Source organism: Lotus japonicus, chromosome 2 (genome assembly GCF_012489685.1).
Source record: "Lotus japonicus ecotype B-129 chromosome 2, LjGifu_v1.2".
NCBI lineage: Eukaryota > Viridiplantae > Streptophyta > Magnoliopsida > Fabales > Fabaceae > Lotus > Lotus japonicus.
The window spans coordinates 78,267,611-78,283,511 of record NC_080042.1 but is presented as its reverse complement, the minus strand read 5'-3'; the positions used below and the strand labels follow the sequence as shown (position 1 = coordinate 78,283,511).

Sequence of the window (15,901 nt, the reverse complement as noted above, 5' to 3'; positions counted from 1 at the left end):
AGTTTTGTATATAAAAAAAACCCACGCCACTGACGCCAGCCATCTCACCATAGTTATGGCTCCATGAATGTTTTGTTAGAGATAAAATCATAAAAGAAGCACTGTCACTGACGTAAACTAATTAATGCAGCTGTGACTTTAATAATGATGATTACTTATTTTAGAAAAATCTCTTTGCACGTTTCTTTATCCATTTCCAACATTTTAAACGAGTAATTCATTCAAATGGAAGACATTTATTTTCTCACATATCTTCCTTCATAAGTATATTACAGTCTGTTAAATACATCACTTTTCCATCTCAAATTTCTTTATATAAATTTATAACTTTTATATTAAATTCATCAATCTAAGATTTAATTTAAATAAGTGAATAAACAAAACATCCCACGTTTTTTATTGTTATTTGGGTCCTTGCTTTGTCTTGTCGGGCAGCTACAACTCCCTTTATTTTCCCATCTATGTTCGATTAAAGAACAAAACATTTTCCTTTATTCCTTTTTAGTAAAATTTTGATTAATAATTAAAGAACAAGAGGGATTCGAATCATTCGGATTTTTTTTTTCTCCTTTGGCCACCAGTCTCCACGGGGAAAGGGGCCCCACGTGACTAATCTGGCTCGGGATACGGTAGTAATGTCCCTGGCCACAAAGATTTTTATTTTTGACCTCAGAGGGGATCGAACTCGGGCCAGAAGCCTAAGTGATCGAATGATTCGGATTTAAGAGAGTGTATTGTAATATTATTATTATTATTATTATTATTATTATTATTATTATTATTATCTGAAGCTGAACATGTCGTAGTAGTAGTAGTACAATCTAAATTTATTTCCCAATGTTTTGTTTTGAAGCGAGTGAGTGTGTCTTGTGTCTGTGTTTGTGTTTGTGTGTGATGCAGAGAGAGAGAGAGAGAAGAGGACCCCATATCTGAATTCTCTCTGTAATCTTTGAGCGGAGATTTCTGAGTTCACTTCAGCTCAGCTCAGCTGCTTCCGTTTCTCTTCACTCTGCTTTTTCCTTTCCTTGTTTTTTTTTTCCTCGGTATTTTGACCTAGTTAATGTGATCTGTTTGTTATTTTCTTTCCTTTTTCTGTTTTAATTTCTGAGAGTTACCCAGTTGTGATTTTTTAGGTTTTATTTCGGAATTTGTCATCTGGGGTTGTGGTTTCATGGTTGTGGTAGTGGGAGGGTAAGGCATTGAAGGGTGGTTTTGATGATATTTGGGTTTGGTTCTCTAGGTCTTGCTAGAGATGGGGTTGGGTGCTGAGAATGGTGCTAAGGTGGTGGTGGAGTCTTGGGATGTGAGTAAATCAAAAGGGAGGAAGAAAAAGAAGAAGGAGGTTGAGGGGGTGGTGGAAGAGGAAGAAACTGGGTGTTGGGTTGGGTTTAGGTTCATTGGGAGCTGCATTTCTTCAAGATCCAAGGTTGATAGCTCGGTCAGTGGCCCCAGCTCTCATTATGGTAATCACTTATTTCCCTACTGAATTATTATCATGTGTTTGGAGATTTCATCTTTGTAAAATGAATTTGTGATATGATTTTGCTTGTGGTAATGTTACTCATGTTAGCATGATTTTTCATTTTTAGTAGTTTGCTTTGCGTTTGGTCCGCTTGAGTATTCTCCTTTGAGCACCTAGTGCAGGCTTACTTAATTTTTTCTGCAATTCAATTGTAAGTGACCATGCTAAATGGAGTGAAATGAGACACAAATTTTATGCCAAAAACAAGGGATTGGCATCTTCATAGGGCTCGATCAAAACAAAGCTCAAAGTGTAGTAGAAAATTTGAGTTTTGAATTCCTGCTTACTCAGAAATGCAGGGGATTACTTTGTCAATCCCAAAAGATAAGCTAATGTATAGGCTTCGTCACTAGAACGTTTATTTTATTGTGGCCTTCAAAGTTAACAGAGCAAGAAAATAGTGTAGATTTATATTATAGATTGTCAGATAAACTTGCGCAATTATCAGAGAGGAAACTAGTCCTAATTATCGTTAGAAATACCTGGATTTCAAACATCGGTTCAAGGGGTAAGTTTCTTTGGACAAAGCCATTTAGTTATCGAATTAAACTTGAGGTGGTGCCTATTTTCTCATCGTATACTGCATGATGCTGTTTTTATTGTTTGTCCTAATACTTTTTCTCCTCTCTCTTTGGCTTCCCATTAGCTGAAAGTAAATCAACTAATTATACAAGTAGGGACCAACAAACAGCTCCAGTAGTCCCTTCTACAACCACTAGTAATGCAGAAAGCAATTCATCCACTTCCAGACTTGAAGAGGAGCTTAAAATTGCTTCCAGGCTGCGAAAATTTTGTTTCAATGATCTTAAGTTGGCAACAAGAAATTTTCGGCCTGAGAGTTTTCTTGGTGAAGGCGGGTTTGGCTGTGTTTTCAAGGGGTGGATCGAAGAAAATGGAACTGCTCCAGTGAAACCTGGGACAGGGCTTACTGTTGCGGTAAAAACCCTGAACCATGATGGGCTTCAGGGTCATAAAGAATGGCTGGTTTGTATATATTTCACATTTCTTGTTTTTTCTTTCTAATATTTATTATGTGCTGAATTCTATCTTATTAACTACCATAATTGTTTGGATCATTTGACAGGCTGAAGTAAATTTTCTTGGTGATCTAGTTCACCCAAACCTTGTTAAACTTGTAGGTTACTGCATTGAAGAGGATCAAAGGCTGCTAGTTTATGAGTTCATGTCTCGGGGAAGCCTCGAAAACCACTTATTTAGGAGTAAGTTACCATTTTCAAATCAATTACTGTCCTCATATTCCTTTTTCAATAATAATAGTTGGCCCACATCCGCACCTTGAAATTTTGATACCATCAAATTTAGACCCCCTGCCGTATGCCCGTATGTGTCATTTGAAGCATGGTTCCTTCGCTATGAAAGCTAATAAAAGAATTTTGGCCTTTCAATATGGAAAGCTATTTACACTATATTTGAGGGGAGAGGGGTGCTTCTTATTTATATGATGTAGTGCTCTAGTCATCTGAAGAATGATGTACATAAATTAATATTCTATACCATTAGAATGACATTTCCATTAATGACCATTCTGTTCCTTTGTGTATCTTTCATTGTAGATTTAGCAGCTTTCTCAAAAATGGCTTGTGACTGTAAACTGAAACTTAAGTTGTATATTTTATATTTGGAACTATGAATTGTGTCCTTGTGTAATGTTCTCATGTAGAAAGTAAATCATATGTAGGAGCCCTGCCTCTTCCTTGGTCCATTAGAATGAAAATTGCACTAGGAGCTGCAAAGGGTCTTGCTTTTCTTCATGAAGAAGCTGAGAGACCTGTAATATACAGGGATTTTAAAACCTCTAACATACTACTTGATGCAGTAAGTGCCATAAATTACAACAAGATTACATTTCTTTTTTAATTCTTTTTTGTGAGTCTAATATCATTCCAATTCAGGACTACAATGCCAAGCTCTCGGACTTTGGTCTTGCCAAAGATGGTCCTGAAGGTGATAAAACCCACGTGTCTACTCGAGTGATGGGTACCTATGGTTATGCAGCGCCAGAATATGTCATGACAGGTAAATTTAGCTTAATATGGCAAGTCTAAATCTACAAGTTTTAGTTATAATTTATCAGTGAACAGACACATGCTTAAGCTTTGTATATAATTTTATCTAACTGTATTTTGGTGTGCATTTTTTTATCTCTGAAGTCATAAGTTCTGTTATTGTTGATCACCACTTTCTACAAATTTCTGGACAAAGGCATTTGGAATATAATTCCTAGTGGGACTGTTTTAACAATTGTCGTATATGATGTTCTCGACCTCTCTTGGGGTGATGTTAATTATTTTCCTCATAAGCCACATTTTTATGTAGATGATGAAATCATTATTTACTTGAGAGTTGTCAATAGTTTTCTTGTCTGTGATGATCAATTGTGTTGACAGGTTTGATAATTTAGTTGTGCATCCTTAAAATATTAGCAACTTACAATGCTTGGAGTTTTATTATGTTCTGCTGATAACTTTCAATTAAATTTTTTCTAACTGTTCATATTCACTCTTGTGTGGCAGGTCATCTCACATCAAAAAGTGACGTGTACAGTTTTGGAGTGGTGCTCCTTGAGATGTTGACTGGGAGAAGATCTATGGACAAACACCGGCCCAACGGTGAGCACAACCTTGTGGAATGGGCTCGACCACATCTTGGAGAGAGGAGAAGGTTCTATCGGTTGATAGACCCTCGTCTGGAAGGTCACTTTTCAATAAAAGGAGCTCAGAAAGCTGCCCAACTAGCTGCTCACTGCCTTAGTAGAGATCCAAAAGCCAGACCCCTAATGAGTGAAGTTGTGGAAGCCTTAAAGCCTCTGCCAAGCCTTAAGGACATGGCTAGCTCTTCATATTATTTCCAGACAATGCAAGCTGAGCGCTTCAGAGCGAGTCCAAATACTAGAAGCACGCCAACACAAGGATCATTGCTCACACGGAACGGACAGCAGCGAAGGAGCCTTTCAATGGCAAATGGTACTCATGCATCTCCTTATCACCATCAATTTCCCCAACTATCACCAAAACCCAATAGCAAAGCATAGAGCTGTTGAAAATTTTCTTCTTTTTCACCATCTCTTGTTTTCTCCATATATGTAATTCATGAACAACTTGAGAGCAAAAGAAGCATGCTGATTTGTGATGTATGTTATGAGTGTTGACCCCTTTTAGCAGGGAAGAATTTCAAGAGAGAGGGGTGGTGAAGCTTATTGTGCTACTATTTCTTATGTCAAATTGTCAGCCAATATGTTTCTTCAGGTTGTTTGGAAAAATTAAACATTGTCAAATTGTCATCCTTATTCTACTTTATCAGGCTTTGGTTGTGATAACAAACACTGCGGCTCCTTAGTTTATAACTATGGCTTTTGTTTATAAAAAGATGAGAAAGAAACTTTACTGCATTAGTTTATGTGATCCAGGAAATGATTTCTTATTCTTATATGACATATATGTTGCATCGGTTTGTACTTTAGAGCATCTTCTATTAGTTAAAAATTCAAACATAGTTTGGTTGATGATTAGTGGTGTTCATTCTCATCATTGCTGTAACTAATACTTTAGTCTTATGATTCAAGTGTAAGATAATCTTTTTTATGTTGCTTTTAATAATTGAAGGTCTTAGTTGAAGTGCTTTGTTGACGCTGTAAGCATTGCTAATCATCGTTGGAAGTGATTTGCATGCAATAACAACAGTACACGTGTAATGAAGTGCTTAGTTTTCATTATTTTGGTATAAAAAAATTTAGGCATGTGTTACATTTCCAATTATGAAGTTGAAATAGTTTAAGAGAGGTTCAAGTTCTAACTGATATAGTTAGGTTAAATTAATATTTCATACTAGTAGCTGTTGAAAATTATGTCATAGATTTGAGTGGTAAGATGCATAAAAGATGCGGGTAAGCTGTATTGGTGTATTTCAATCATGAAAGTGCCAAATGTGTCAGTTTTAACAAATCATTATTTCAGTAACTACTCACATTATTTCAGACCCAAAGTGCCAATTGGGTTTGGGGCCCCCCTATGGGGCTCCGCGCCCCACTTAAAGTGGGAAAATTACTGGAAAGTCCTCCTTTAATAGAATACGGAAATTTATCTTCCGTATTGAATATGGAACTTCATTTTCCGTATTCAATATGGAACTTCATTTTCCGTATTTTGGGTCTGTTTAGTCTTTAAGCAAAAATCGAATTAGCTTGATTAATTTAGAAAATGTTTTTAAATTGATAATTAAGATAGTGAATTATATAGTGAATTTATAGATAATTTATTTAGTGAATTTATTTAGAGATTTAATTGAGAGATTTAATAATTGAGAGACTATAATTTATTTAGTGAATTTATTTAGAGATTTAATTGAGAGATTTAATAATTGAGAGACTGTAATATATTTAGTGAATTTATTTAGAGATTTAATTGAGAGATCTAATAATTGAGAGACTATAAAATTAATTGATGTTAATGCTATTAAATTTGTTTGCTCTGAATGCTCTGAATATATAGTGAGAATGAAGAACAGAAAGAGGTCTCGAGCTAGTGAGGATGTGGGGGCTACTGAGGAAAATGAAGCTAATTAGATTTTTGCTTAAGGACTAAACAGACCCAAAATACGGAAAATGAAGTTCCATATCGAATACGGAAAATGAAGTTCCATATTCAATACGGAAGATAAATTTCCGTATTCTATTAAAGGGGGGCTTTCCAGTAATTTCCCCACTTTAAGTGGGGCGCGGAGCCCCATAGGGGGGCCCCAAACCCAACTCCCTACAGAAACCAAGAGATCCCATGACACAACACTGTCAGTCCAACTCCAATGTGAGATTAGGATAATGTAAAATTAAAATAGGAAAGAAGTGTGTTTCAATTTCCATTGAGTTCAACATAAATCTAATGTTAAACTTAATGTAGTAAGATCTTGTTTCTCTAATTCATGTTAAATTTATAAATTTTAATTTTTCCATTGATATACTAAGATACATGAAAGCACATTTGTCTTTGGACTAAGATCAATCCAAATTTTCATTACAGTTTTTGAAAACTGTTTAAAAACTAAAAAGTTCAAAAACCTATTTGTCACAATATGTTTATGAAAATAATTCTATTTTTCAGTTTTTAAAATTAAAATACCATAACCGTTTAAATTGAATAAGCTAAATAACCTCGGCTGGTTGATCTACGCGCTTAGTGGCAAGCTCAAGCTTAATTACATTGTAAGCACCTGACCTTACAAAAATGAAAAAACAAAGGTGTGAAAAAAATTGTCCATTTGGCAGAGCAATTTGAATTTAATTTCATCATTTTCCCAAAAGATGAGTGTAATAGTGCATATCAGTTTAAAAAAACAATAAATAATGCTGGTAATTTTTTTGTTTGTTTTGGGTATGAAATTTATGAATAGATCAAAGGCCAACACCAACCAGCAAGTGAACTGACTCATGTCACCATGTACCGTAAAGGGTTGATAAATCAGGTGCATCTCAAGGTTTAGGGTAGGATGTTGTTCCTTCTGTTAATGAAATTTTGTGCAGTGTCAATTAGGGATGACAGCATACCTAACCCTTGGAGCCTGCTTGAAGCCGACCTGATTTTTACGGGTAAAACTCGATATGATTGAGTTTGAGTTTGATATTGGTGAAACCCGTACCCGAATCCGAACAATATTTATAAAATTACAAAATTACTCTTATATATACCATGTTAACAACTTAATTTGTTACAATTTGATTATATTTGAACAACAAGATACTATATTTGTTTGCAAAGAAGATAAAAAAGATTTTTTCATAACAAAATCATATAATTTGCATATTTTTTTCAAAAAACTATATGCATCAAGTTAGGTTCGGGCGTGAGTTTGAGGCTATAACGAGTTTGGGTAAACCCGAAACCCGACGGGTTTGGGTTTGGTATGAGAGTTCGGGTTTGGGAAAGGCATAACCCAAGCTCGACCCATCAATGGTAATATTTAGACCTGGTCTATCTTCTAATTCCATTTTATCTTCCTCCAGTATTTGTTATTTTTCAATACAAGATTTAGACCTGGTTGGAGAAGAAGGCACAGAATAAGGAAAAGGATACCTGACCTTAATTAACTTACTTTACTGGAAACAACTTTTTGAAGTTATTCAACCGATTTAACAATGCGATATCCAATATTCCAATAATGTAACTGGGGTATAAAATGCCATGTCTTGGATTAAGGGGAATAAAGTGCATGGATTTACATTAACATGATCATGGTTCAGCCTGAGATCTTCCTCTTATGAGCCTACCCTGCTCACTTGCTCCTTGGATGTGCTTTCAAAGATCTTGTCAGCACTTGCTACCTCAAAACCATCCCTCCTATGGAACTCTTTAACCTGTTTCATTAGTTAAAAACCAAGAATTAATAATCCTGCTCAAAATGTCTCCAATACCTCTTAGCAGGGCATTCAAAATTTCAAATTATCCAAGTAAAAATATGATAATCAAAAGAAAGAATGCTGCTTACCTCTGTGTCAGGCAAATTTTTATACTGCGGCAGCACCAGACGTTCAGCAAATTCAATGTACGAGCACGGAACTGATTTAGTTAGGCCATCAGAAAATTGGAAAGAAACCGAATCTGCTACAGTTGAACTTTGCAGAAGAAGACCATCAGGGCTCACTGGAAGTGGAGGAAATAAAATTCAAGTCATTCACATGATCCTAGATAACAATAAACTACAACTGCCAATGATCCTATATTCCTATTTAACTTCTGGATTATTATAGCCATATTCTTCTATGGTTAATCTAGGTTACCATTGCAGTATAAAGCTAAGAAATTGGGAGAATCCTGCACACACTGATGACATGTGTTTATCCAATTCTAAGTGTAAAAGCCTCTGATCAATGGGAAAACAGTAACAAATTGACAAACAGCTCTTCTTAATACTTTTCATGTTAAAAAGGCTTAGTAGAGTTTTCACTTCAATTCTCATTGTTTCACATGAGACAGAAATTGCATAAATGAGAAAGACTAACATAAGATTGACATATTGAATGCTTTTACTTTGGTTAGAATATATCCAGAAAACTTCATACTTTAGAATATTAAACAAGGATACAATCATACAAACCTTTCAGTACTCCTCCTTCAGAATTCAGTCTGAATCCACTCTCTTCAATAAACTGATTTAGTGTTTTTATATCCCTCAAATGAGTTTTCAGACGATGAGTGGATATAGTAACATGGTTCACCGCATACCCATTTACTAGTGCCCAGGCAGCATACTCACTTTCACTGCACATTGAGTTTCAACAAATCATAAGTAAGAAGGATGCAAGAAGAGGGCAGAGACCCTCCTCAAATAAAATATTTATAAGAAAGATATTGATACCTTGCCAATTGCTGAAACTCAGAATATAATGGCTTTTCCCATGTCAGAAGTCCCAGGGAACTCGCAAGAGCTGCGTGCTTGTTTCCAATACCAGATGATTCAGTGTATTTCCGAATTATTTCCTGCATGAAAAGTTCCAAACTTATTTATAACAACCGGGTCTTTGAATGTTGGAGCCACAACGCAGGAGAGATGAAACTATAAGCCATTGGTGCCATGAAACAATGTACTATATCAGTATAGATATGAATTTCAGAAATAAAATATCATATGGTAAACAATATACATGGACCACATCTTAACCTTAATATATAGTTAAGTTTCATTTGTAAAATCCTAAGAAGTAAAATCACTCTATGTTTCTCAAATTGTCATTATCATATAAACATAACTACTAGCCACACAACAGAACCTTGCTACAACCAGGGTTTGACAGGTTCAAAGGAAGCAATTCAAGAAACATCAATGGTCTACCTTCATACCAAGAAAAATGGATCACATACTCAATAACGGATCCAAAAATTGTAAGTTAAGTTGTGGCGGCAGTGTACATATACTTATGTATATAAATGTATATCATTAAATTATAAATGTATAAAATTTTAAGTTGTTACTGAATGAATCCTCTCTCTGATTTCCATTGACTAGGCAGACAATTCTGAACAACGTGAGTTCTTGTGTGTTCTTATTTTCTTAGTGGTGTGTTTTCACAGTTTTGTGAATGTTTCCATCCTTGGTCCTACTATTTTTCCCAACACATTCTTCCACAAGCGTGGAGTGAACTATTATACAACTGGAATTGTGCAAAACGGTAAACCCTCTCAGTTTTTAATTTCAAAAAGTGAGAAAAAGATAGTGAAAATCAACAAATGCCACCTGAAAACCCCATTCAATTAAGTCAATTTGAGAAAAACAGTGTGCCTTTTAACATCATGTCATTGAGCACAATAAGAGATAAAAACTTATATAGCTAGCAAACTTGCCACATAAAAACAAACATAACTACCATAATGATAAAAGGTGTTCTGCAATCACATTATTGCTTAGCTATCTTATGAAACTACCTGCAATTGAGAAGGAGGGAGCCAACCTCCTCCATTCAAACCAATGTAATTCTTGGAGCATAAATCCAGAATGACAGTAATTGAAAACTTTTCATACCAACTCACCTGAGTTTGTGGACTCATCTGATCTACCAGTAGCTCTGAAATAAATATTCTGGGCAATGGCCCATTCATGCCACTGCCACTTCCAGCAAGTGAATCAGAAGGAGGAGCAAACCACAAGGCCCTCAACTTTTTGGCTGGAAACCTCAACTCATCGCGCTGCGTATAGCCATAATCCAGGAAAAAACTAGCCATGGAGTCAATTCCATGACCATTAACCTGTAATTCAATGCACAACACAGAATAAACGGGGTAATCAAGTCCAAGTACAATTGAGTCTAGAAAAAAAATTATGTGCCGAAGCAGGGTTTTAAATTGCAGTTGCCGATGCCGCTGCGTCGCGGAATTGCAGACAAATGTAGGGTGATGATGTGGACTGCAATTTGAAACCCTGTCCAGAAGGAAATTAAATAAAGCAAGAGAATTAAGCACCCCAAATGTCCTGAAAGCAAGATGATCATAGCATATGGAGTTGTTATCAGCAGAGTGAACAAGGTCCAATATGGCCTTTGCAGTAGGGTTCCTGTTCAAGTACACAGATTGCATATTTTCCAACACTCCCCTGAAAAAAGCTTCACCCCCCTTCACACAGAGAAAAATCACATTAGCAATGGGAAATTGAGAATTAATCCAGACCACAACAGAAAAATACAAACAACATGATCTCAGATTTATCATCACAATCAGCATCAATTTGACACAACCCAGAATCAAAATCCTATTTTTCTATGATAGATATTTTTTTTTGAAACCTTTTGATGATAGATATTACTAAGCACTGCAATCAAAACATGTCACAATTTCAGGTCCATGATTCAAAACATCAATGAATAATATTTATCATGAAATAGAACCAAGGGCTAAAAGAATATGGAATTACCTGAATTGATGATTTCTGTGGTGATCCATTTTGTGATTGGAAGCTAGAGGACACAGAGAGGTTTCTGAGAGGAGTGGCCTTCATCGGAACGAGGTTGAATAAGTTGGGTTTGGAAATGGAAGAGGTTCTGCGGAGGGAGAATAAAGGTGATGACAGAGTTGAAGACTTGGTTGATGCAAACATGGTGGTGAATACTGGTGATGGTGAAAGCTGCATGCAACTACAATCTTGGACAGTAACAGAACAGGGTCTCTCACTGCACCTAGCATAAATAGTTAAATAGTGGAGTTGTACATGGCTCCACTCACTCAGGCATTAAAAGGGCATTCACTATGATTATCTACTCCTCCCATTAAGAAAATTGGCATTTAGTACGATGATTTTTCTCGTTCCATTAGAAAAGTCTTGTACGACATTGATTGCTTTTAGTTCCTTCTGAAACTTGATGTCTTTGGCTGGCGTGGCCTGGTGTCATCCAAGGTTGTCCTTATCTACATGATTCACCTCACCTTCCAAGTTCCAACTATTGTTGCAAATTAAACTGTGCTTCACTTTGTTGGTGTCTATTCTTCTACAGATCAAGCTGCTCTTGCATTGCTTCATCATGATGAAGTGGCATCTTTGGTTTTATTTTTTGAACAAATCTTTGGCTTCTTAATCATTCAATGAACGAGTTATTTTTCAAAAAAAAAAAAATCTATTTGGGTAATCAGACACTTAAGTTTAGGATTGGAGGGTGGGGGCTAAAAGTCTAAGAGAAATATACCGAGTACACTGAATATTGTTTGTGTGATTAAGCAATCAAACATATTTAATTATTTATAGAGTCGGTTATTAACGATAATTAAAGCACTTAATCTTAGTGAAACCATCATGAATGCCTTTTAGGGCACGTTTGGTGGCCATGACAGAATATGATAGGATATAATATGTGAACAAGATAGCAACAATATATGACAAGAGCAGGATAGACTCTTATCTTATCTTGGGTTTGAGGTGCGCATGATAAGAACAAGATATGATAAGGAAAAAATGTATCAAATTTATATTTGAATAAAAAATACATTTACAAATTGATCATTCTATTAAATTTATTTTTTTTACATTTCCATGAATAAGTCTATATTTTAAAATAACTAAAATTAATTTAAATTTTATTAATTAGCCTATTTTATTGTTTTTGAAGATAACATGTTTTAAATAAAATTATGCAGTCTGTTAACCAATTGGTTTTCACTTTGTTGTGACACATGATAATTAACGATAAAAGTTAACTAAATTAAGAATATTATTATTTCAAAATTTATTTATATTTAAAATATAAATTATAAAATAAGTAGATAAATAATTTTAAATAATAGGAGATGAAAATAGAAAATTAGTTTATTATTATTAAAAAATCAACATTTGTAATCAATTGGTTCTCACTTAGTTGTGACACGTGATAAATAATAAAAATTAAATAAATTAAAAATATTATTATTTCAAAAGTACTTCATATTTAATTATTATATAAATAGATAAATAATTTTTAGATAATAATAGATGAACATATTAAATTAGTCTATTACTATTAATAAATTAGTATTTGTAAGTGAGTAGTCTATTTTACTATTTACGAATAATAATTTTTTTTATTTTTTATTTTAGTTAAATTAATATTTTTATATTTATTAATTAGTATTATTATAAATTATATAATATTAAAATAAATTAATTTGAAATTAGGATACCGAAAGAAAATATATAACTGGTATCATATCCTGTTATAATAAGTTATATCCTAGCTTCCCCCTCATGATAACATTTACACATGATAGACGAGATATGATAGGAGACAGGATAGTGTTATCCAATTCTGTTGGCGCAACAAACAACATATAACAAACATGATATGATTTAGGGGTGTACAATACCCGACCCTACCGCACACCCGTCCCGGCCCAAGCCTTTAGGACCGGGTTGAACCCGGCCCGATCATTAAAAGAGACCGGGTTCGGGTTGATCTTTGAGTTACTCGACTTCGGGTAGGGTCGGGTTCGGGTTGACACTCGGGTCACCCGGCCCGTCCCACACATATATTTTATAAAATTTTAATTTGTTATAATGATTAAAATGTGATACATGGTGCTCAAATTTATCTTACCATGTAGATGAGATTAAAATGTCTAACATCTACCTTATGAATTAAATAAACGTTTGTCAAACTATGCACACTTTCATGTTCTAACAAGAGAAAATCATGTGTGTGTATTATGCATATGTGAGACAGGTGAAGAAATGATCAAACAAAATGTAAACCTCAAGTGCAATAGATTATGAAAGAATTGGATCCTTTCAAGTTATTTCTTCCGAAAAATAGTTTCAACTTATAACTCTTTTAGTATGTTATTATCTTTAAATTTTACAATTAGTATCAAATAGTCTTAAACTTATTGTTCCTCGGGCCAACCCGGTCCTGTCCTACATAGACCCGTCCTAAATTGGAACCGCTTAATGTCGGGTTGCTTCGGGTCTAGGGACGGGTTAGGGTCTATGAATTGGCCCGATCAATATTTAGGGTCGAGTTAGGGTTAACCAAAAATCGTCCCAACCCGTCCCTTGTACACCCCTAATATGATTACTATCCTGTCATATCCTATCTTGTCCTGACCACCAAACTGTTAGAATTTTTGGGTATGATAATCCTTGATAGCTTCGAAAATCGTGTTTGCACACTTTCCGAACAAAGTATTTCGACCCTATTCTTGCCTGGGTTCATGAAATCCTTGTTGAGATAATTTTGAAGATCAATCTGCTTCTGGCAATAGAGAACAGATCAGAAAGTAGAGAGCGATTATGGTTTTGTTTTCTATGTGTTTTTCCCTTAGGCTGCAAGCAACCTTATATAGAAGGTTGTGTTTGCACGAATGATCACAATTGTTCCGAAAAGTCACAATTCTTCAAACAATTTCAAACTAGGGTCACAATTGTTCCGAAAAGTCACAATTCTCCAGCCAGGGGCTCCGCCCCTTGGACCCCGGTTCGTATTCGCGGTCAATTATGCGTTGGCTCACCGAGCGTGCACTCCGCACTAACCTGACTCGATTCCGAGCCTAACGCGTAATTGCATCAGCCTATAGTAGATCACATTACTACTAAAATACATTGATGATTCTAAAATCACCAACACAAACGAGCCCTTAAGATAATGAGTACGCTTGGGTATCCTTTAAATTATTAATTGTGCCAACTCTGTTTTTTTCCGCCAAATAGATTGTGGTACCATTCGAGGGATTTATGCAAAGTGTCACCTTGACGTGGTGGTGGTCATCAGTTCGCGTTCTTGACCCAATGTGGAGACAAGGTGTTTTTTCTCTCGTATTTTCCCATTCGATGGGTTTCGCTGGAGTGGAAGCCAAATAACGGGGTCAAGAATTCGTGAGAGTTGGGTTAACGACCCTAACTATGGCAGCATATTTGAATTTAAGTTGATTATGTTTCGCCTCTTCCACAAAGTCGAATGGTACGATCTCGCTATCACCCCGAAATAAAAAAACAATCGAGATATCGGCTCGTTGTTTCGCGGGGGAGAATTTGCTCTTGGGCCTTGTACATACCACCGCCCTAAGATCCCAGGATCACAAGTCCATTTTTGTGGGACGAAATAGAGTTTACCTTCAGTCGTCTTAGTCGGCCAACCTGACACCCACTTGATTGTGAATCTTCTAGGCAAACTAAGACGACGTTGAGTTTTATGGGCTGCTTAGAATAGAAGCCCTCCAATTGTATATAAAATGTAATGCAATATCAAGTTTGATAAGTTTATTTCAAATGTAATGCGGCATTTGTTAATGAGACGCAATATATCAATGCGAGATGAATACTGACTTTAAGTTGCTGATTAAACCCGAGGTAAATGTGCGTTTCAATGACAACTTATGACTGAGATAAAATCTATTTAAAAATTTGAGCATTTAAGTGTAGTTACATTTGTCGATTAAGATTCCACCCATTTTGGTGTATAACCTTTTGAACCTCCTTTCCTCTTTTGGAGAGAAAAGTTATGATAATCAAGAGAGAAACTTCTAGAATGTGGTAAATTTAAATCATTTTCATGTGGTAAAAAAAACTTTAATTAAAAATTATATTTAAAATGTCATGTTAGATTCATTTAACATATTGACGTGCCGCATTGACCCGTGTCACACATATAGCAATATGATCAATGCTGAGGGTCTAGCAATTAGCAAAGATTAATGCTATGTTTGGTTGGAGGGAGAAGAAAGGAAAGGGAAAGAAAACACGGAAATCGAGGAGTGAACTTGGATTAAACATTAGTCCAAGTTCACTCCTCGATTTCCGTGTTTTCTCTCCCTTTCCTTTCTTCTCCCTCCAACCAAACGGAGCCTAAGCCAACAAGAGACTAAAATCAAAATTTTCTTTCCTATATCCCATATGAAAAAGAAACATACCAATAAAATTGTCCAATATGCAAACACATGCTTTATCGATTATACCTACCCTTCCCATATCTTAAGTGAGGAAATATGGATACATGTCTTCTACTTCTTCCTTCTATGAATTCTACTCTTATGGCTATTTTCTCCAAAACAAACCACCAACGCTCCACATCTGCTCCAGTCTGTTACACCTGCCCTGTCTCTTGCTGGCATCACTTGATAAGGATCATGCGCCACTTTTGTTTGTCGGTATATATCTATTTATGTTATTTGATGAGGTATAAGATTTGTAATGAGTGATTGAGTGATATGAAATAAGGACAAAATGACAAAAAAATATTTTCCCCCCGTTTTTCTAATTTCGCATTTTGATTTTGATGTTATTTAAGTGCAAATTTTTTAATGCTTCGAAGAAATTATAAAACCAACAAAAAGAAATTAAGGCACTCATAATGAGTATTTAAATTATAAAGTCTCTAAAAGTTGATGGAGCTCATGAACTTGAGTTTCAACAGATAACGAAGTG

At 35.3% G+C, this 15,901-nt stretch overlaps 2 protein-coding genes across 2 annotated transcripts; one reads left to right on the top strand and one right to left on the bottom strand.

Moving 5' to 3' along the window:
• Positions 1–835: 835 nt before the first annotated feature.
• On the top strand, positions 836–4,863 carry LOC130739878 (serine/threonine-protein kinase PBL34-like). The gene is made up of 7 exons (XM_057592334.1): positions 836–1,043; positions 1,134–1,463; positions 2,169–2,506; positions 2,607–2,742; positions 3,222–3,358; positions 3,436–3,559; positions 4,057–4,863. Exons 2-7 carry the CDS (start codon positions 1,253–1,255, stop codon positions 4,572–4,574), a joined length of 1,464 nt encoding a protein of 487 aa, XP_057448317.1. The 5' UTR covers positions 836–1,043; positions 1,134–1,252; the 3' UTR covers positions 4,575–4,863.
• A 2,743-nt stretch (positions 4,864–7,606) lies between these two features.
• LOC130739879 (uncharacterized) lies at positions 7,607–11,308 on the bottom strand. Its single transcript, XM_057592335.1, has 7 exons — positions 10,934–11,308; positions 10,486–10,635; positions 10,057–10,272; positions 8,888–9,009; positions 8,627–8,790; positions 8,018–8,172; positions 7,607–7,886 (listed from the first exon to the last, which is right to left on the bottom strand). Exons 1-7 carry the CDS (start codon positions 11,147–11,149, stop codon positions 7,788–7,790), a joined length of 1,122 nt encoding a protein of 373 aa, XP_057448318.1. The 5' UTR covers positions 11,150–11,308; the 3' UTR covers positions 7,607–7,787.
• Positions 11,309–15,901: the final 4,593 nt, after the last annotated feature.